Below are 22,245 nucleotides of genomic sequence, written 5' to 3'. Positions count from 1 at the left end.
TGTGTCTTAGCAAGTGCCCTCTGCCTGCTCTGAGAGGACGGCTTGCCCGGGTATAAATAAGCAGGACGCCAGTGGGGAGAGAAAGCAATACTCCAGAGTCTATAGACTAAGCCGAGGCCCGCAAGGGCTTTGAGAGGCGTCTTGGAGGTGCCTGGGGCTATGGGAGAGGGAGCAGGGAGGCCGTGCTCGTGCATGTCCACCACCCCACAGCTGCCAGAACAGGGGCCCCCCGGCCAGCTCCCTGCACCCAGGAAGAGAACAGCTCAAGGCTGGGGGGCAGCAGGTCAGGGCTCCTGGGCCCAGGTGAGGGCGGGAGCACCCAGCCCCAGACACGGGCTCCTCCTCACAGAGTCATGCAGACGTCGACCAGCCTAGGGCCCGGTAACTTTGCTCGAATCACTCCGGTAGGGTTAGCCCTGAGAAAATATTTATTGAGATTTGTTCCCTGGGAAAGTTCCTTGGCGCAGTCCTGCCGGCCTCCTGCTGCGCTGGCCGTCTGTCAGTGGGACTTTAGGGGCTGGAGTGGCAAGTGGTCTTCCTCCAGGGCACCGTCCTTCCCGGGGCGGTTGGCCGGGGCAGGGCTCTTCCTGGTGCCTGTGAATGGATGAAGACACTGTGCCTTGGCCCTTGCAGTGTGTGCCCGGGAGGCAGGTGTTAGGGAAGCAGCAGAAGGCCCCCCTGAAACCACATCTTGTCTGTGGACAGCAGGGGATCCTGAGTCCCCAGCAGCCCCTCCCCTACCTCCCTCCTTCCACAGCATTTCTTGAACCCCTGCATGTGCCTGGGGTGGGTCTCCTCCCAGGAGACAGACTTTTTCATTAGAAACCAGGACACGGAGACTCACTCCCTGAAGAGCTGAGGGAAGTGAGAGTTAGGTGCTCTGGGAGCTGAGGCAAGAGGGACTGCACCCACAGGGCGGGGACAGATTGGACACCCAGAGGAGCAGGAAGGGCACTTTCGGCAGAGGGAAGACCCAAGGCAGGCGAAGGACAGGGAGCACTGTAGCCTGGACTGGCTATCACATGGAGAGAGCTGGGGGCGGTGGGGTGGACAGCAGCTTTGGTCCTTGACCAGCGCACTGAAAGGGTGGCCTTCCAGGAAGAGGAGGGCATTGTGTCGTGGGGCCATGTGTAGTTTTCCTGCAAGGAGGAATTGGAGTGGGAGACACTGGAGAGAGAGGCTTGTCTGGAGGTCGGGGTGCAGGTGAAGCAGCCTGCAGCAGCACAGAGTCAGCAAATGCGGAGTCGGGCAGAGGGCAAGTGCTGCCCGTGGGTCTCCAGGACCAGATGGGGGCAGGAGGCAAGACACCGGCAAGGCCCTCCCCTGGTGAGGAGAGGGTGCGGTGACATGGGGCTGGTAGGACCGCCCCACCGCTGTTTCTGTTTGGGATGTCCCGGTGGAGGCCCAGCAGGCACCAGGTGTGAGGTTGGGGTATGGAATGCTTAGGGCAAGATGAGGAGCAAGTTGACCTTTAGAATCTTGGCAATGAAGTGATGGGGCAGCAGGACTCAGAATTAAGGACAAAGCAGGTAGACAGGAAGCCCGCCGGGCTGCCAGGGCCTTCGTCAGGGACCCTGGACCTGGGAAGCCAGCCGGCTGTGAAGCAGGAGGACAGACGAGTCCCCTACAGGGGTCCTAGGAGACCCAGGAGGCTGTCATGGGAGGGGTTGGGCCAGAGGCGCAAGCAAGTGGAGTCTTCTGAAAGAGGATGAGGAAGGAGAGGAAGGAGCGCACAGAAGCTGAGATGGGAGCTACCGAAGGTTCCAGGAGGGTGTGCTGTGAAGAGAGCTGGTTCTCAGAAGAGGCCTCTGGGTGGGAGGAAGGAGTCACCCGTGGTGGGAAGCAGGGAGGGGGACAAGGGGGCTCTCACACCCTGGGAAGGAGAGAACGCAGGCCCAGAGAGGCGGGACAGGCACAGAGGAACCGGCTGGAGGTGGGAAGAGGCTCGGTGCTCTGGTCAGCAGGGCCGAGAGGACAGAGCCGGTGGGGGCCAGAGATGCCACCTGTGCTATGGTGGGAAGGGGCCTCCCTAGCCGGTTCCCCTGCTGGGCTCCAGGCTCAGCCCTGGCACTTGGATGGGGAAAGCAGGCGGTGGGTTGGATCCTGCGAGGAGGAGGGGAGGTGTGAAGAGGCGGGAGGTGAGGGCAGGTGAAGGCAGGCGAGGAGGTCGGGGTGCAGGCTGGGCTGCGAAAGCACTAATGGCCTGGAGGTTTTCCCAGGCCAGCGGGCGGGGGATGTGGGGGGAGCACCGCTTTCAGGGGGGCATCTATTCAAATGAGTGTAGCTCAGGAGTGGCCACAGCAGAGGTCCTGCCCCAGACTCTGCATAGCTATGTGGCCTAGCAGACACACATACAAACACGCACATGCAAACACACGCATGTGACCACACACATGGGAACACAGTCTCCCACACGGTTACTCACCAGGGTTGCCTGGCCCCGCAGGCTCCTCGCGCACCGTGGGCAGCGTCTGCTCCCAGGCAGCCCAGTTCACTTCCTCCGACCTGAGGGGCAGAGCAGCTCTGAGCTGCGGAGCCAATGCGGCCTGCTGCGCCCAGGAGGGCCCTGGCCCCGGGCGGTGGGCTGAGCTGACCTTCCGGGGGACGCAGGGACTGCCAGGAGGATGGGTCTCTGCCCCTCTCCACAAGACCCCGGCCACCACCAGCCCCCTCAGCCCTTGCAGCTGTGGCCACTGTCCTGAGCCTGGTGCCCACGGGGAGATGGGGGCGCGAACAGGCACCTGTCCCTGCAGGCGGTCCCCAGCAACCTGGGTGCCCAGAACGTCCAGCGAAGCATTTAGGTCAGGTGTGCCTCCGTGTCCCCGCTGGGGCCCAGTGGGCTGTGCTACCTGCCTGAGACTCTCCCTCTCTTTGCTTAACTCTTATCTCCGGAAAGCCTGTTTCTGTCTGTGCATCTGTCACCGAGTGGCCTCTCTCAGTGCCGGGTCCCCCATGGGCATGGAAGAGTTTGTTCTCTGTGAAAGGGTTGTAGCCCCTGGTCATGTGGGAGTTGGGAGGACAGGTCAGACCAGCGGCAGCGAGGCTGGTGTGTTTTAACCTGAGGGTCCCTCTGGCTTCTCGGTCTCTTAACTACCCAATTCCAGGCCAGAGAAGTAGGTCAGGGACCTTCAGTTTAAGCCACAGGGACAGGCAGATGGCCAGACAGGCAGTGGCAGCCCCTAGCCTATGAGATCCAGCATCCCTGACCCTGCTTCCCAGGGCAGGCTCAGTCCCCTGTCACTCCTAAGTCCTGCCTCTCTCACTGCCCCAGCTCCTGGCCGCTATCCCTGGCTTTCAGAGGAGGAAGGCCGGCCTTCAGCTCCCTCCCGTGCCCCTCACTCACCTGAAGCACCAACGCTCATCCGGGCTACCATCTGGCCTGGTGCCAACCCTCAGCTTCACCCCTGCCGGCTGCTTCTTCCTCCTGCACCACCAGTAGCCATTCTCCATCTCCAGGACAGAGATGGCTTTCTGGGGACAAAGGACACATCAGACAGAGCAGCCAGGGAGATGCGCCATGCACTTTACAGTAAGTATAGGCCTAAGTCCACTGAGCACCAGGCTGGATCTGGCTCCAGTGTTTGATTACCTGCGTGGTGTCGGCCTCAACCCCGTGAACCTCCGTTTCCCCACTTACAGGCCTGGGGGCTTAGGGGAAGTCTGCATGTAGAGTGCTCAGCAGTCACTGGCTATTGCATCATTACAGGCCCCAGAATGTCACACCGACAGGTACCGAAGTTCATCTGCTCTAACCCACAGTGTGCCTGCCCGCTGACACACAAAGTAGGTGGGGACAGAACTTTGCAGGTAAGGACACGGAGTCTCAGAGAAGACAGGGGCTTACCCAAGGTCAACAGGGAATTGGTAGCACAGTCCAGCCTCCTGGGCAAGGCTCTCCCTACACAAACTGCCCAGACCTGCACCCAGCCTTCCCAGGTCACGGAGCAGCTTTGGCTTCCTCCACTGTAGGTGGTGCCTTATCAGCCCCAGCTGCAGGGACCTCTGATGGCACAGCCTGCCTGCCTCGCCCACCAAAACCACACACTCAGTATATGCTGAGCACAGGAGGGGAGCTACGTAAGGGCAGACTTTGTCTTGTTCTCTGCTATGCATTTAGAACCTAAAACTGTGCCTAACCCCATAGTAGGCACTCAAGAAATACGTAATAATAATTATGATGATGATAACTAACACATTGAACATCTGCTGTGTGTCAGGCACTGTTCTAAGGGCTTCAGATATATGAGCTTATTCGAGCCACACAGCAGCCCTTTGAAGGAAGTAGTGGGTGATGGACACCCCGACAAAGGCAAGACCACCCAGGGCCCTGGATCTGCTCCGGGGCCAGCTCAGCTGGGTCCTGCCCACTCCTCACTGGGCCCAAAACTCCTTGGGGAGGGAGAGGGGAGCCTCCAGGGGCACCTGCAGCTTCCAAATGCTCCAGCTGTCGGTGGTGACGCTGCTGACAGTCTCGTTCATGAGGGCGATGAGCATGTTGAGCAGCAGGATGTAGGTGAGCAGCACGTAGGCCAGCAGCAGCAGCAGCACAGCCCCGCGGAAGCGCAGCTGCTCCTGGAAGGCCAGCTCGCCCATGCCGATGGTGAACTTGAAGAGCTCCAGGGCGGTGTCCACGATGCCACGGTATGGGACCTCGCTGCCCTCCCCGTCCTCCTGTCCTGCCCCAGACCACGCTGCCTCCGTGGCATTCGAACTTGCGGGGACCCTGGGGTCCCGGACCTCCTGGCTCAGGCTCACCAAGGCTGCAGGAGGGTAGAATGGGGTCGTCAGCCTGGGGATTCCAGCCGGCAGACTTGGGGGTTTATGGGGCAGCAAGGGATGGGCAGGGGCAGGAGGGGAACTTTTACCTACAGCGAAGCCGAAAAGGAAGACTAAGTATACCAGAAGGAAGCGGAGCAGGTCCCGCAGAATGACCTAGAACACACGGACCAGGAGCTCGGGTGGGGGGCTGGGCCACCGGACATGACCCCAGACCCCTGCGTTGATCCCAAGCATGGGTTCCTATGTCCACACCACACACACACACACACACACGTGTGTGCATATACAGGCCCTGTGGATCTACACTGACCAAACAGGTCTTTTAAAAATCTACATCAGATCATATAATATCCTGCTTAAAACCCTCCAGGGTAAAAAAATTTAAACATAGAGTTACCATATGATTCAGCAATTCCACATCTGGGTATATACCCAAAAGAATTGGAAACAGGAACTCAAATAGATATTTGTACACATCAATGTTCATAGCACATTATTCACAATATCAAAGGTGGGGACAACTCAGGTGTCCATTGATGAATGAAGGGGTAAACAAAACGTGGTATATCCATCCAATGGGATACTATTCAATCTTCTGCCCTGGCCTGCGTGTCTCCGTGATTACAGTGTCACCCCATGCACCGAAGGGTGATGGGTTCAATTCCAGGTCAAGGGCATATACCTGGGTTGCAGGTTTGATCCCTGAGGCACCTACAGGAGACAACCAATCAATGTGTCTGTTTCACATCGATGTTTCTCCCCCCTCTCTTCCTCCCTTCCATTCCCTCTAAAACTCAATGGAAAAAAATATCCTCGGATGAGGATTAACAAAAACAAAAGGGAAGGAAATTCTGACACATGTTACAACCTGATGAGCCTTGAGAATACTATGCTCAGTGAAATAAGCCAGTGACAAAAGGACAGATACTGCGTGATTCCATCTATAGGTGACACCTAGAGTCATCAAGTTCATAGAGACAGAAAGTAAAAATGTGGTTGCCATGGGCTGGGGAGGGCAATGATGCAGAGTTTCAGTGGGGATAATGGAAGTTCTGGAGATGATGGTGGTGATGGTTGCACAACAATGTGAATGTGCTTAATGCCACTGACTTGTAACTTAAAAAGGTTAAGGCCTAGCCATCTTGGCTCAGTGGGTAGAGCGTTGGCCTGTGGATCGAAGGGTCTCGGGTTGGATTCTGGTCAAGGGCACGTACCTCAGTGGGGTGCATACTGGAGGCAACCAATTGATGTGTCTCTCTCACATTGATGTTTGTGTCTCTCCCCCTCCCTTCCACTCTCTCTAAAAATCAATGGAAAAACATCCTCAGGTGAGGATTAATAATTTTTTTTAAAAAAAGGTAAAAATGATAAATTTTATGTACATTTTACTACAATTAAAAAATTTTTAAAGCCTTCTGGGCCTCCAGACCCCTTCCTATGGGCAACAACTCCCCCTTACCTTCACCTCCTTCACTCACCCACCCTCCTCACCTTCATCTCCTTTACACACCCCGCCTCCTAATCTGTCTGAGCACTTCAACCTTGTTTTGACTCCTGCCTTTTCCTTGCTGTTCTCTTTGTCTCGAATCTTCTTCCTTGAGTCAATGCTAAATCATTCTTTCAGGCCTCAGTCGCCACCTCCTCAGAGGGGCCTTGCAGATCACTCTATCTAAAGCCTTCTACCCAGTCATTCTCCGTCACATTGTCCTCCGTGTTTCCTTCATAAGAGTTGGCAGTCAGTAATCTCATCTGTTTTCGTGGTGCCTTCATTTCCCCCAAGAGAACGTCAGCTTCAAAAGAGCATGGACTTGTTTATTTTGTTAGTGAGCAGAAGAGTGTATTCCTAACACTTAAAACAGGGCCTGGTCCATAGTATGGACTTTCTAAACATTTGTTGAATAAATAAATGCAGACACATCCATATGCCCAGATGTCCAGGCATATAGTGGGCTTGTGTGCATAGTCTCTGCTCCTTCAGTGTGCAAGCATGCACGTGCTCCTGTGTGGACAATTGCGAACACACAAGTGCAGGTAGTTGCTTACGTAGGCAGAGCGCAGCCCCCTGAGAGCAGGTATGCGCACACCCACACTCTTGCTGATATTCAGCGAGTGTCTGGGTCCGTGATGCACATACTCATGTTCTCTGCCCAGGTGAGCTGTGGAAGAAGTCACCTGACTGCTGAGGCCAAAGGAATCCTGCTGGAGTGTGGTGCCCAGCCCTGCCCAGTCTGGTTGCAGCGGGGCCACCCCTGCCTCTCACCTTCTGGATCATGACGCTGTAGATGCCTGTGTACTGGAAGCCGCGTGTATAGTAAAGCAGGTTCAGCCAGCCCAGCACCAGCGAGGACACAAGCAGAGGCAGGTACCACTCAATAGCCAGGAAATGCAGCACCTGAGACAGCACTGTGAGCAGGGCCTGGAACAGGCTGAATGGGGACAGGGACAGGGTCAGCTTGCAGGCCACTTGACAAGACCCCCTTAGTCCCCACTGGCCAAGGCTGACCACCACTGCCTCTCCCGCTGCAGTCTGATGGGTGAGTTCTCCACCTGTCCAGACCCCATCAGGTCCTGACCTCCACCCCAAGCAAGTTAGTTAACCCCTGTGGGCCTCAGTTCCCTCCCCAGGATATGAGGTAACAGGAACCACCTGACCCACAGAGCATTTGTGAGGATTCAATGAGACAAGACATAGAAAGATTCAGGCTCTATCCGTGCACAGTGAAGGTCAGTAAATGCTCTACACAGATGGGAGCATAGGGAACCCCAAGCTGGACAGTTGGACTCATGAGTCTGGCCTCTGGTTCCAACCCCCTGGGGGCCCTCGGCCCTGGGTCCTCCCCTCTAAAGCCTGCGTGGTGCCCTCTGCCACAACCACCTCCCCAGGGCCTGAGATGGAGGAGGAGTGAGGCCCCACATACAAGAGCAGTTCAAAGTAGCTGTCCAAGAACGAGATCCAGATGAACAGACGGCGCCTCCAGAAGTACCACAGCTGCGGGGGGAGGACAGGGGTGGGAAACTTGCTCTCCAGGCAACTAAGAGCCCTGCCTGCCCCCATCACCCCCCAGGCCCGGGCAGTGCTCCCACCTGCCCCTGCCTTCTGGCCATGTGGGAACCTGCTGCGACTTTTCAGAGGAGCTCATGAATTTTGCTGATAGCTAAGAAAGGTTAGGACCCTGTTTCCAAAAAGTGCAGCCGCCCACAGACACCAAGACAAAGCCAGGGCCTCCTGGCTCCGTGTGGATCCGGAAGCAGAGCTCATGCACTGCTTATGGTAAGCGGGGAGCTCCCTGCCCTCCCTCTCCCTGCCTCCCGGCACTACCCTGGGCTCCAGCTGACCTGGAGTTGGTGCCCAGGTTCTGCCCGCTCTGAGAGTCAGTGCCAGCCCAGCTGTCTCCCGCGAGCTTGCAGCACTTTCAAAGGCAGAAGCCCGGCTGGGGGAGTGGGCTGAGCCCCACCTTCTGTGCTCCCCAAGGGAGGAATGCCCCAGCTCAGGGACCTAGGGGCTGGGGCTTCCAGCTCAATTTCCCGGGGGGCAGAGCTGGCACTGGCAAGGAGTCATAGGAGCCATTTCCAAATCACGGGCCCTCTAGAGCAGCGGTCGCCAACCGGTGGCCCATGAGGTCCAAAAGGTTGGCGACTGCAGCTCTAGAAAGCATAGTAGGAGGGTAGCAGCCCCAGCAGGCGAGGCCTTCAACCACCCAGAGGCAGTCAGGGTGGGACTGGTTCTCAGTTTCCCCATAAACCAAGGTATTGTGGTGACCTGGCTCTAAGGCTCCTCGCGGCCCCTGGGCAGGCTGGGAGCCACGTGGAGTGGGGAGAGGAAGGAACCCTCACCTGGCCCAGGAGGAGGTAGCCGCCCCCAAGCAGGATCAGGATGTGGCCCAGTAGCTGCAGGGAGTTTCCCACTGTCCCCTTCATGGGGAGGAAGGCCTGTGAGGAGACACTCAGGTAGGATCTAAGGTCCCCTCCCAATGGCCCACCCTCCAAGCGCCAGAGCTGAGGACCCACTCTGAGCCTGAGCTGTGGAGCGGCCCCTCCCCTCGGAGCAGCAGCGGGAACCTGGGCTCGGGGCAGGCCCGCTGGATTCTAGTCCACCGTGCGGAGCAGTTGTGAGGGGGAATCGGAAGCCGGGCTGCCTGGTTCAGATCCCATCTCCACACTTAGAGCCTGCGTGAGCCTGGGTGAGTTACTTGCCCCTCTGTCCCTCCCTTCCCTCCACTGTAAATGTGGGCAGTGGTTCACTCAGAGGGTTGTTGTGAAATTGAATTAAAGTGAATACAAGTCAATCACTCAGACTCTTTCTCACATATGGTGAGTGTTAACTCCTGCAGAGCTGGCACCCACTGGCCCGGCTGGGAAGCCTGAGGATCCCTCAGCAGTCAGAGCCTCAGCACGAGCAGGGGCTGGGGGTGGGGGTGTCCTTGTCCCAGCTTCTTCCAGGGCTATTTCCAGGAGCCTCCCAGGGTATGCCACCGCCCCTCCCCAGCCTTGCCTTTTCCAGGGCAGGCTCGCAGTAGACCACAGCGGTGAAGATGAGCATGTAGGTCAAGAAACACAGGAAGTTGAAGAAGAACCTGGGCCTGAGCAGGTCCCATTTCGCCTGCAGCAGTTTGTTCAGCGGCTCCAAAACCACCATTTGGTGTCGGTGCTGGGGTGGGAATGTGAGCGCCAGGGGACATTCAGCAGGTGTGCACAGGGGCCCACTCATGGGCTCAGTGCAAGGGCTGAGGGAACGGAGAGGATAGGAGAGGAAAGGATGGGGAGCCCCACTTGACCCCATCCACCGGCCTCCACCCCACACTCCTTACTAGGGAGTGGCCAAGGGCCTCTCCTATCCAGAGGAGGTGGGACTGGCGGGTGGGATGAGTGTGGGGTCAGGACCTGCAGCCACACCCCACTGGCCAGCAGACAGCCCGGGTGGGGAGCTTGCAAGGAGCTGTCTGCAGGGCGGGCTCACCGGGCTCCGGCAGTGAAAGGCGATGATCTCCAGCACCGAGTTCTCCTCACAGCTGTCCACAGAGGCCATGTCATACAGTGACACCCGGACCGGCCCGTAGCACCACTCAGTGAACTTCCGGGAAAGGCACTGGTACGGTCCCGAGAACTCTCGCTGCAGGATGTGTCTGAAAATCTGCAGGATGGATCACCTGAGCTTGGCCCTCTTGGCCACCTCCCAGCGTGACTGGGAGTCTGAGGAGTACTCTGTCTGCAGAACTGCGGCTGCCATGTACACGCCCTGTACACATGGGCCCTTGTATGTACAAATGCTCAGAAAGGGTCACTAACCAGAACAGGTAAAGACACAATTTGGTAGAGAAACCAAGACGGCAGCATACGTAAACACTGGAAATTGCTGCCACCCACAACAAATTCAAAAATACAACTATAAGACAAAACGGACATCATCCAGAACCACAGGAAGGCTGGCTGAGTGGAAATACTACAACTAGAAGGAAAGAGAAAAGCACACTGAGACTCAGAAATAATTATTTCTCTCTCTCTTTCTCTCTCTCTCTCCCCTGTCCACCTCACTTCCACTCTTGCTAAAAATCAATGGGGGTTGGGGGGTGAGGGGGGAAATCCTCACTCCTCTAGTGAGGATAAAAAATAAAAGAGAGAGAGAGAGAAATAATTTGGTTTCACAAATGAGAATCCAAAAATATGAAGATAGTGTAAGGAGCCTCTGGGACAGCTTCAAGCGTACCAACATCAGAATTATAGGGGTGCCAGAAGATGAGAGAGAGCAAGATATTGAAAATCTATTTGAAGAAATAATGATAGAAAGCTTCCCCTACCTGGTGAAACAAATAGACTTACAAGTCCAGGAAGCACAGAGAACCCCAAACAAAAGGAATCCAAAGAGGACCACACCAAGACACATCATAATTAAAATGCCAAGAGCAAAAGACAAAGAGAGAATCTTAAAAGCAGCAAGAGAAAGAAAGTCAGTTACCTACGAGGAAGTACCCATATGACTGTCAGCTGATTTCTCAACAGAAACTTTGCAGGCCAGAAGAGAGTGGCAAGAAATATTCAAGGTGACGAATGCCAAGAACCTACAACCAAGATTACTTTATCCAGCAAAGCTATCATTCAGAATTGAAGGTCAGATAAAGAGCTTCACAGATAAGGAAAAGCTAAAGGGGTTCATCACCACCAAACCAGTATTATAGGAAATGCTGAAAGGTATCCTTTAAGAAGAGGAGGAAGAAGAAGAAGGTAAATATACAAATTATGAACAACAAATACACATCTATCAACAAGTAAATCTAAAAATCAAGTGAATAGATAATCTTATGAACAGAATGAACTGCTGATTATAATAGAATCAGGGACATAGAAAGGGAGTGGACTGACTATTCTTGGGGGGAAAGGGGTGTGGGGGATGCGGGAAGAGACTGGACAAAAATCGTGCACCTATGGATGAGGACAGTGGGGGGGGTGGTGAGGGCAGATGGGGGGTGGGAACCAGGTGGAGGGGAGCTATTGGGGAAAAAAGAGGAACAACTGTAATAATCTGAACAATAAAGATTTAATTTTTAAAAAAATACAATTTGGTGTACTGGCTAGTGTGCCCAGTGGTAGAGCATCGGCCCATGCACCGAAGGGTCTCAGGTTTGATTACCAGTCAAGGGCATGTACCTGGGTTGCAGGTTTGATCCCTACCCCTGATCAGGGTGTGTGTGGGAAGCAACCAATGTGTCTCTCCCACATCAATGTTACTCTCTCTCTCTCTCTCTCTCTCTCTCTCTGTCTCTCTCTCTTTCTCTCTCTCTCCTCCCTCCACCTCTCTTCCACTCTTGCTAAAAATCAATGGGGGGGGGGGGAATCCTCACTCCTCTAGTAAGGATAAAAAAAAAGAGAGAGAGAGAGAAATTGGTTTCACAAATGAGAATTGGGGGAAAGAAAGGGGCAGATGGGGGAGCAGCATCTACAGGCCACACAGCACCACACAGCCATGCCTCCAGGCACCAAAGGGAGGACCCCACACCCGGAGCTTGGAGGGCAGAAATAAAACAGCAAAAGTTCTACTCATGTTTACATCTATCTTAACCTTTAAAAGTGCCAGTGTTCTAAGCTCTCTCGGGGCTTTGTAAGCTACACGGTGTCAGCCATGAAGCCAGCCCTGACAATCGTGAGAACTGGTAAGCATTTTGGAAAAAAGGTAGAGCTGGATCGTGTTTACTCTTTATACCAAAACTAGAGGCCCGGTGCATAAAATTCATGCACTGGGGGGGGAGGGCGGTGTCCCTCAGCCCAGCCTGCGCCCTTGCATGGCCTGGAAGCCCTTCGATCAATTTCCCCAAAAACATAGGCCCCGCCCACCCCACCGATGCTCCACGATGGATCACCCCCACAGAGGAAGGCCCTTGCCGGAGGATTAAGTAATAGCAAAACTCTAAAGAAAAGGATAATTACAACTTATAAAGTTAGAAACGTGACAATTCTGTGTGGCAAAACACCATAAAAATTTTTAATGTTGAGCTGGGAGAAAATTTTGCAACTGTGAGAGTAAATTAAATGCTAATTGTTCAGTATAAAGGACACTTACCAACCCAGGTAAAGAAAACCCAAGAGCAAGTCTAATGGCAGAATAGGAAAGGACATGAATAGATTGTCTCCTAATCAAGAAACCCAAATGACTTTTTTGTTGTTGTTGTTAATCCTCACCTGAGGATAGTTTTCCATTGATTTTTAGAGAGAATGGAAGGGAGGGTGAGAGACAGAGAGAGAGAGAAGCATCGATGTGAGAGACATGCATTGGGTGGAGGATGGAGCCTGCAACTGAGGTACATGCCCTTGACCGGAATCGAACCCAGTACCTTTCAGGCCATGGGCTGATACTCTTATCCACTGAGCCAAACCAGGTAGGGCCCAAATGACTTCTTAAAAAAATGCCTGTGATTTACTGAAGCCAATATCACCCCAATAAATTCAATAAAAACTAAAAATAAAATGGGGAAAATCCCTGTGCTTTGTAATGTAATATATTGGTTCAGTAGTTAGATACAGTTGCTCAATAAACACACATGGTAGAGGTGCGTGCTGAACTGTTCTTAAGAACAGGAGTGTTCAGTTGAAAAATGGGGAAACCATTGCCTTCCACCACCTCCTCAGGCTCTTTCTGCTTCCTGGGCAGGTGGTGGGAGGGCCGGGGGGCAGCCACTCACCTCCATTTTGCCCTCCTGGGCAGCCAGCTTCAGGGGTGTAAGGCCCTGCTGGTTGGGGATGTCCTCGAGCCGCAGCGAGGGGCAGAGGCTGGCCCCAGCCTGGAGGAGCCTGTCGTACATGTGGGTCACCAGAGCGCTGTTCTCAGCCGAGTTGTCCGCAATCATCACCAGCGCGTGCAGGACCGTGTTGCCCAGCGAGTCGGCAGCCTGCAGGCTGGCAGGCTGGTGCTGGTTCTCCAGGAGGTAGGCCACCACATCCCACTGATTGGTGCAGACGGCCAGCGAGAGGGGCAGCTCACCTGGGGGCCAAGGGGCAGCGCTCACCGCCTACTCTTCACACTCCCTGGACAGAGGCCAGGCCTCGTGGAGGCCGGCCAGGCACCCGGGGAAAGGATGAAGCACTGGCCCGAGGTCCCGGCCCCGCTGAGGGCGGCTGTGCCTTCTGTGAACACTGGTGACGGCAGCTGTACCCGTTCTGACACAGGGAGAGGGACCAACCGCTGCCATCGGGAGCAGCACCGGGCCAGCCACAGGGTTCCCACCTTCCCTGCCTCTTCCTCTCCTTCAGCAGCGCCCAGGCCCGCTGCTGCCTGACGGAGATGCCCTTCAGCCAGGCCCTGTCTGGTTGACTCGGGCCACATGCCAGTTCTAGCGGCCATCCCCAGCCCTGGCCCCGCTGGGGGATGTGGCCAGACAAGGATAAACATCTCTTAAGACTAACTGCTCCTGCAGGCAGCCTGGGGGTTGGCAGCATTGGCCTCAGGGTTAGACAGAGCTGGTTTTAAGGGCGGGCTCTACCACCCATTAACCGTGTGCCACCCCGCTCCGCCCACCAGGCCTCGCTTTAATCACGACTCCTCACCAAAATAAAAGCAAGTGCCTTGGCTTTTCCTCTGGAAGAAGCGACCGCAGGCCCGGGCATGCACGTCGGCACCGTTCTCCACCAGGAGCTGCACGCACTGCAGGCTCCTCTTCTCGATGGCGATGTGCAGGGCGCTGTGGCCTCGGTAGTACTCGTCTGTGCACTGGGCGTTGACCAGAGGCCTGGGGTTGCCCGAGTCCCGGTCGATCTGCAGCAGCGGCAGGATGCAGGCATTGGCTCCATCCCGAAGGTTCAGCATGGCCTTCATCAGGCACGTCTTCCCGGTGGAGCCCTCTGTGGGAGGAGGGAAGGGCAAGGGGCACGAGGGTGCTCAGACCTGGCGCAGCTGGGCCCAGTGCCAAAAAGCCCCTCGGGAGGACAGATGCCACACGCGGCTGGTGGGAGCCAGCCATGATGCTGGGGATTACGGCCCGGGGACTACCGTTTCTGCCCTAGAAATTGTTCTCAGACATAATATGTCACACGTGCAGCATTGTCTGTGCAATGACATTGGCACAGCGCGTGTGAAGTGGCTTTCCCACTTAATGGCTCTGTCTCCTCAGTCAGGTCACTTGGCCTCTCTCAGGCTCAGTTTTCCAGCGAAGTGGGACTGTTCCCAGGTTGTTGTACGGCTCAAACGGAACAGGGGGCCTGGCACACCATGTGGAGGCCAAAAACTACAAACAACCTAAACGACCATCAGTAAGAAATGAGTTAATGACATCATGGTATGGCTACAAAACGGAAAACTGCAGTTTGTCAAGTGACTACGTCGCAGGTATATATACTGAAGTGGAAAGTGCTACAAGATGCAGTAAGCAGGGGGGAAGCTCATTACAAACGAGTGTGTATACATGACCTCATCTATGTAAATATACACCTAACATATTTTAAAAATAAGTTTTTATTAATTTTTTTTTTTTTTTAGAGAGAAGAGGAAGGAAAAGGGAGAGGGAGAGAGAGAGACAAACATTGATTGGCTGCCTCCTGCACACCCCCTACTGGGGATCAAGCCCACAACCCTGGCATGTGCCCAGACTGGGAATCGAACCTGTGAACTCGCAGTGCATGGGACCACTTCAACCAACTGAGCCCCATCAGCCAGGGCCACATAACATATTTAAACAGTCTGAAAAGATGTATCCCAAGCCATCGACAGGGGTCCAGGACCACAGACATTTTACCCTCAGCTTTATACATTTCATTGCTATTTTAATCTTCTAGAACACACAAGTTATCTTTCTAATTAGCCCCAAATAATAAAGATATTTAGATTTGGGGTAAAGAATGCTCTGAAATGGGTGAAGTATATGATATGTGTAATATATATATGCCTAATATGCAAATTGTCCCCAAGGGAGTTCGACTGGGAGACCGACTGCTCACTATGATGTGCGCTGACCACCAGGGGGCAGCACAAAACAAAGGAAGGCCCCAGCCAGCAACTGGCAGCTGGGGAAGGGAGCCCCTGGCCGGCAGCCGGAAGGCCCCAATTGGCCCTGATCATTAGCCAAACCTAGGGATCCTACCTGTGCACGAATTTCGTGCACTGAGCCTCTAGTCTTATATAATAAAACCCTAATATGCAAATCGACTGAACAGCAGAACAACTGGTCGCTATGATGTGCACTGACCACCAGGGGGCAGATGCTCAGTGCAGGAGCTGCGCTCTGGTACCGGGAGCCGGTCCATCCTTGCTGTTTCAAGGGACCTGGCATATATGGCATACTGTTCTTAATATGTTTGCTCACCTTCTTGGCACTATGTGTTTTAACCAAGGTCACCTCTCTGAGAAAGGTTGTTTCCCCAGGTAGGGATTTTCCCCTGAAGTTAGGGAGGGAATAAAACCTTTTAACTAAGTGCCAAGCGGGTAATTAATCACTTTAACTACGAACAATCATGCTTAAGCTACATAATCTTTACTCCCTGGAATGGAGATAAGAAATGCCCTAACCTTTGGAATAGAGATTGATAGGATTGGAATCAACTGGTATAAATACAGATGTAACAAGACAACAGGACACAGAACCTAGACACAGAACCTACACAGAACCTAGACACAGAAACTACACAGAACCTAGAGACAGAACATGGCAAAAGATCCTGGACAGAAACTGGAAACAGAACCTAGAGACAGAACCTAGCGAGAGAACCTGGCTGAAGATCCTAGAGACAGAACCTGGCTACAGAACCTGGATAGAACATGGCAAGAGAACCTGACTAGAACCTGGTGACTGAACCTGGCTGGAGAACCTGGACAGAACCTGGCTGGAGAACCTAGTGAGGGAACATGGCTACAGAACCTGGCTGGAGAACCTGGACAGAACCTGGCTGGAGAACCTGGAGAACCTGGCTGGAGAACCTAGCAAGACAACATGGACACAGAACCTGGCTGGAGATCCTAACGAGAACTTCGCTGGAGATCCAGACCAGAACTTGGCTGGAGATCCTGGCTAGAGATCCTGGCTAGGCTGCTGATCAACTGAATGCTGTCTCCGTGTCATTCCTTCTTCGCCGACTCCGTCCACACCTTTGGGGACCCCTGGACCTGCTGGGGTTGGACCCTGGCACTCTGGTGGTCAGTGTGCTCCCATAGAGGGAGTGCTGCTCAGCCAGAAGCCAGGCTCACAGCTGGCGAGCACAGCAGTGGTGGCATGAGCCTCTACCACCTCCGCTGCAGGCAGGCGGTAAGGAGTGAGGGGTCCCAGACTGTGAGAGGGCACAGGTTGGGCTGTGGAGACAACCCCTGCAAGTGCACGAATCTCGTGCACCAGGTCTCTAGTATCTCAATAATGCTGTTATTTAAAAAGGTCAAAGAAAGAAGGAAAGGAAGGAAGGAAGGAAGGAAGGAAGGGAAGGAGGGAGGAAGGGAAGGAAAGAAAGAAGGAAAGAAAGAGAGAGAGAGAGAGAGAGAGAGAGAGAGAGAGAGAGAAAGAAAGAAAGGGAAAAAGGAAGCATTGAGGATGCCTACAAGTACCCATGTGGCCAGGTGCCAGTGAGGTGGTGGGAGGTAAGTGGAGTCCTTGGCTCTGTCAGCAGGGTCCCCTGCAGCCATTCCGGCAGGAGGGTCTGCTGCTAAGAACGCTCCCCTTAAAAAAAAAAAAAGGAAAAGGAAACTCCCACCCTTTGTCTTCTCCTGACCATGGTCAAGACCCACCAGCCAGCACAGTCCCAGCACAGCCACGGACCCGGGCTCTGCGAAGGGCAGGCCCACCTGTGTACTCTGAGTCGGTGAGGTACTTGCTGGTAGTGCGCAGGTACTCCAGTAGCCCCGTCAGGTCCTGAGGGACACCCCGGGCAGCGGCGCTGAAGAGCCGGTCACGGTCAAAGCGGTTTAGGTCCAGCTGGCTGCAAGAATGTGGTTTGTGACTGATGCTGTGAAAGAGCCACGCCCCAGAAGGAGCTCAACCCTGGGAGCCCTTTCAGGAAGCCCTGTGAGCACTTCATGCCGGTAACCATGAGAGCCTCCTTCCCAGAGCAAACCGGGAGACCCCGGAGCCAGAGCCCGGGAGCGGGGGTGGGGCTGCCTGGAGAGGGGGGCCAGGACCCATGTCTGTGGCTCCAGGCATCACAGCTGTTCCCAGCATCGGTCCTTGTCATTTGCAAGGTTCCTGGATGATCTCTCAACAGGCTCACTATCCCCCAGGGTGGGTCTCGGCATAGGGACTTGTCGTGGTCCCTGAGCTAGAGTCAGGTCAGGACAGGGTTGAGGGAGGTGCCCACTGGCCATCAGGGCTATGCGCCTCACTGGCCTTGACAAAGGGGTCGAGGAAAGTCCCTCCTAATCTCAGAAACCATGTTTGGACAAGTAATGCAGTATCTGCACTCATTTCAGCCTGGGGGTCAGGAATCACTACTTTCTCTTTTAGACAAACAAGGCAATACAGTAACTTCCCCAGTCACATGATGCAGAGCCCAGGGCTCCCCCGGGGCCTGTCTAACCAACTCCAGCCCCTGACTCACAGCCCCAGAGAGATTCTAGGCTGGCAGACAGCAGTTTCTCAGAGACACGTGGGCCCTTCACCGGAGCCAAGCAGATGCTCACTGGAGTCTTGCTGAGAAGCCACACTTCCGGGAAGGGCCCCAGAAGGGCCTTATAATCTTCAGAATCTCACAGTGTCTGCTGACAGGAAAGGGAAGGACTGCCCCTCCTGGACTCATCACTATTCACAGAGACAAGCTTATCCTTGGGACCCCTGGCACCATGACCAGCAGATATGAAGGGACAGACAAAGGGACTATTACACTTTGGGGACCCTCAGCTCCTAGCTTCACAACTCCCATAGGATGGGCCAACCAAGTGATGGCTGGGTACTGAAGAGTGAGGGATTGTTGGGATCAGTTGTGTTTTAAGTCATAGCCACATGGCTGAGAGGGCCAGGCCGCCTCCTCCACACCAGGAAGCTGCACTTCTGCCTCGCCTGGCCAGACACCCCATCATCTGCCCGCAGAGCACGTGGCCACATGACCAAGGGCTCTGCAACTGACTAGGGCCCTGCGGGAGCCTAGACAGGGGAAGTGTCTATTTGGACAAAGTACTTCCTTTCTCAGGGTGACATCACAGTCTTAGGGTAGGAAACCCCTCAGGGGCACAGATTGAGAAACCAAGGGCTTCGAGGGGCCCATTCTGCCTGTCGGGCTGGCTACCCAGCTCCCAACAGCCTCGTGCGCAGCCTCTCCTGTCTGGGTTTGCAACTGTTTGTGGGCCTCCAGCACAGGCAGCATGGGGGCTCTGGGCTGGGAGGCAGGGCTGGAGGCCCCGTCCCAGGCACGAGGAGGAAGGAGGGGCCTTCCCTGGCAGAGTCCCACCCGGACCACGGAGTGTCTCCTGGTCAGACCTTCTATGTCAGACACCACACTGGGGGGATGCCAGGTGCACCCCCCGCCCCACCCCCTGCCTCACCCCTACCCCCGCAGGCTAGAGGAGTCAGTCCTGGCAGGAGGGCTCTCATACAGTCTGAACTGACACAGATCACAGGAAACTCAAAGTGAAGGTGCTCCCAGCAAAAGGACGCCGTCCACAATCAGTCCACACCCCTTGGTCGACAGGCTCAGCCTTGGTGCAGAATCGTCTTTGACTCCCTCCCCTGCTACCGTCCGTCAGAGGGGCCATGACAGGGTGGGGGCCAGGCATAAACTGGGGGGTGCAAGGGTCAGTTGAGCACTTGGAGCTGGAAGAGTATGTCCCTTTGAAGAAGAACATGACCTCAGAAGGCTGAAGGCCAAGAATAGAGAAGGTTCTGGAAGGGGCCATCCCAGAGAGCAGAGCAGAGGTCAGCCTGTCAGGACCAGGAGCTGTCACAGTCAGACTGAGGACCCCGCAGGCTGTGGGGAAGGGGCACCGAGTGCTCTGCTGGAAGTGAGGGACCCCAAGCTGCACCCCCCATTTGCTGCCTTACCTGGCACCTGCTGCCTTTCGGTAGTTGAGGTTCACTTTGATCTGAGGGGAGAAGTTCCTGTCTTCGCCCACATACGGTGACTCCATGGGGGGCAGCTCATCCCCAAGGCCCCGCTGTCCTGTGTCCACATCAGCCCCATCTTCCCGGCCTCCATCATAGGTCTCCAGCCTGAAAGCTGGGGGGCCAGAGGCGGAAGCCATCCTGGGGGTGGCGACCCAGCGGGAACCTCTGTGGAGAGAGATATCAGGGGCCCCGCCTGCCTCCGCCCAGGGAGGGGTAGGCAGTCTGCCTGGGCTGCAGACAGAGGGGTTTAGACGCTGAGTACACCCACCCACATGGATGGGGATGGGGCTGCGAGGAAGGAAGGAGGCCCCAGTGAGAGAGGAAGGTAAGTTCTGGTGTGGGGATGGCGGTGCCCTCAGAGAGGGGGGAACAGGACCCAACAGGCCTGCCTCTTTGCCGCTGTCCCACGGGAAGGGGCTGTGGTTTCCCTGACTTTCCCTCCAGGCCACAGCCCCTGGCCTGGCGGTAGCAAGCGTTTGCATCACCAGCACAGCCCTCTCTCTACACACAGTCTGTCCAGCGGCTGGGAGTCACCGCAGATGAAGGTGCAGTAGCGCGGTGGGTGCGGGGCGCTCATCTCTCACCACGGAAGGGACGCTGGCGGGGGCGCGGGGGGGGGGTTGGGGTGGGGGAAACCCTGCATCTGCTGCCAGGACAGCTGCAGCTCAAAAGGGAAGTGACTTCCCCAAGGTCGCAGCTGTGGCCGAGCCTGGCGACACCACCTCCCGCCTGACGCTCCTCTTCCGTCCCCAACATCGCGGGCCGCCTGCCCCGCCGCTGAAGGCACCGAGCGCCCCCCTGTGCGCCGCCGGCTCTCGGGGCAAAGGGGGGGAGGGCGCGGGCACCTCACTGGATGCCTCCACATGCCGTTTTGACGCACCACCTTTCTGCCCGCCCCGGGCTGCTTCTGGGGACAGACCCACCCAGCCTGGCCGAGGTCCGCCCCCGCCCCCACCCCCAACCTCCGCAGCAACAGTTGGGGTCCAGCCCCGCCCCGCCGGAGCCCCCCTGATCCCCGCAGGGAAGGCCGGAGCCCCCGCTGCAGACGGAGGGAGCGCGCCCAGCACAGCCCCACTCGGGCCTGGAGAAGCAAGAGGCCCATCGGGGGACCGCCCGGTCATTCGCTGTCAGGTCTGGGGACCCCGGCATGGTCCCCCGACTTACCCCGCAGGCTGAGCCGGGGCTGCCAGGCGCGGGCGGCGGAGGAAGTGAAGCCGGAGGCTGACAGCCGGGCGGGCGCGGCACCCAAAGCTCGGGCTGCAGCCGGCGGGGGCTCCCGGGGCCCCGCACCCTCAGCCCGCGCGCCCGCCGCAAGGTGGAATCGGGGGTGCTCTCTCCCGTCAGGGCCGGGGGACATCAGGGACTGACCTTCTGGACCACTGGCCACACCCCATGAGGACACGCCCTGCGCCCGCCCCCACCCGCTGCCTGGGCACTGGCACTGCGGGCGGCGTGGGGGGAGCAGGGGCAGCCCTGGAGCGCAGGGCGCGGGCGCCGGTGGGGAGCCTTGCCCACTGCACCGCACCTCCCCTCCCCTTCCTCCCCGCGGGCCTCCTGACAGCCGCGTGGCTCCGAATGCGAACTGGCTGACCCATCGCAGGACAGAGCTGATGTGGATGGCCCCAGGGAAAGGAGAAGGGAGGAGAGGGTGAGAGGGGGAGAGGGAGAGAGGGACAGAGGGACAGAGGGACAGAGGGACAGAGGGACAGAGGGACAGAGGGACAGAGGAGAGGAAGAGGAAGAGGAGAGGCTCAGCCCAGCACATGCCCCAGGAAATTCACCCCACCCACCACCCAACAGTTTGAAGGGACTTCCCCACCTCCTGCCCCCCCACCCCTCCCAGCCAAGGGCCCAGAGGACTCCTGGACTTCCAGCTGTGTGTGGGGGGAAGGGGGCAGGGGAAGCTGCTGTACTGCCCTGGTCTGGACTCAGCCTTGGATGCCTGGGGACACAGCCACCATCCAAGTAGCCCTAGGATGTCTTTCTCCCTCCCCCGACGCGCGCGCGCGCGCGCGCACACACACACACACACACACACACACAAACAGAGACACAGACACACACACACAGAGACACACACACAGACACACACACAGACACACACACAGACACACACACGCACAGCAAATGTACCGAATGTATCTCTGTGTCTGGTCCAAGCCACGTTCATCGCTCCCTGGGAGACCACACCCACCTCCACACTGGTCTCCCCTCTTCACTCCTGCCCCACCCTCACCCTCATAATCCATTCTCCTCACAGCAACTGGAGTATCTTCCAAAAGTAAAACCGGGTCACCCCACTCCCCGCTTAACTCCCACCCCAACCAGCGGTTTCCTCGGGTGCTTAGAATAAAATGCATCCTCCACACACAGCCCTGCACAGCCCCAAGGGGCTTCCCATCACCCCACCTTGGTCTCTCCTTGCACCCCTGTTACACCCTAGACCAGTGGTTCTCAACCTTGGCTGCACATGAGAATCACCTGGGAATCTTTTTAAAATCCTGATTTCTGGGGCTCATCCTCCGGAAATTCTGTTTCTTTGTTATGGGGTGGGGCCACAACATTACTAACAAAGAAACAGAATTTCCGGAGCATGAGGCCCCGAAATCAGGATTTTAAAAGGATTTCCGGGTGATTCTAATGTGCAGCCAAGGTTGAGAACCACGGCTCGAGACCTTTACTGTCAATATGGTGGTCACTAGCCATGGTGACTATTTAAATTCAAATTAATTATAATAAAATAAAATTAAACATTCAATTCTACAGTCACATTAGCCCCTTTTCAAATGTTCAATAGTCACATGTGGTTGGCCAGTGGCTATCATATTGCAGAACTTTTCCATCGTCATAGAGAATTCTATTGGACAGCACTGTTCTAGGCATTCTGGACACGTTAGCCTCTCCTCTGTTGCCTCTGAGCCTTTGCACAGGCTGTTCCATCTGCCAGAGTCACACCCCCCCTCACACACCC

General features: G+C 55.9%; 1 protein-coding gene across 2 annotated transcripts; it reads right to left on the bottom strand.

The window, feature by feature from the left end:
* Positions 1-410: 410 nt before the first annotated feature.
* On the bottom strand, positions 411-20,661 carry TRPV2 (transient receptor potential cation channel subfamily V member 2). Of its 2 annotated transcripts, XM_081110031.1 has the most exons (15): positions 20,439-20,661; positions 19,212-19,439; positions 17,027-17,160; positions 13,813-14,106; positions 12,951-13,249; positions 9,737-9,910; positions 9,272-9,427; positions 8,614-8,709; positions 7,698-7,768; positions 7,040-7,205; positions 4,866-4,932; positions 4,423-4,760; positions 3,344-3,471; positions 2,426-2,505; positions 411-594 (listed from the first exon to the last, which is right to left on the bottom strand). In XM_081110031.1, exons 2-15 carry the CDS (start codon positions 19,409-19,411, stop codon positions 500-502), a joined length of 2,298 nt encoding a protein of 765 aa, XP_080966157.1. In that variant the 5' UTR covers positions 19,412-19,439; positions 20,439-20,661; the 3' UTR covers positions 411-499. The 2 variants fall into 2 exon arrangements, with proteins under 2 accessions (XP_080966157.1, XP_080966158.1); XM_081110032.1 differs by lacking the exon at positions 20,439-20,661 and having other exon boundaries at positions 19,212-20,358.
* Positions 20,662-22,245: the final 1,584 nt, after the last annotated feature.

Source organism: Myotis nattereri, assembly GCF_964212035.1.
Source record: "Myotis nattereri genome assembly, chromosome: 16".
Taxonomy (NCBI): domain Eukaryota; kingdom Metazoa; phylum Chordata; class Mammalia; order Chiroptera; family Vespertilionidae; genus Myotis; species Myotis nattereri.
This window is presented reverse-complemented; position numbering and strand designations above follow the sequence as displayed.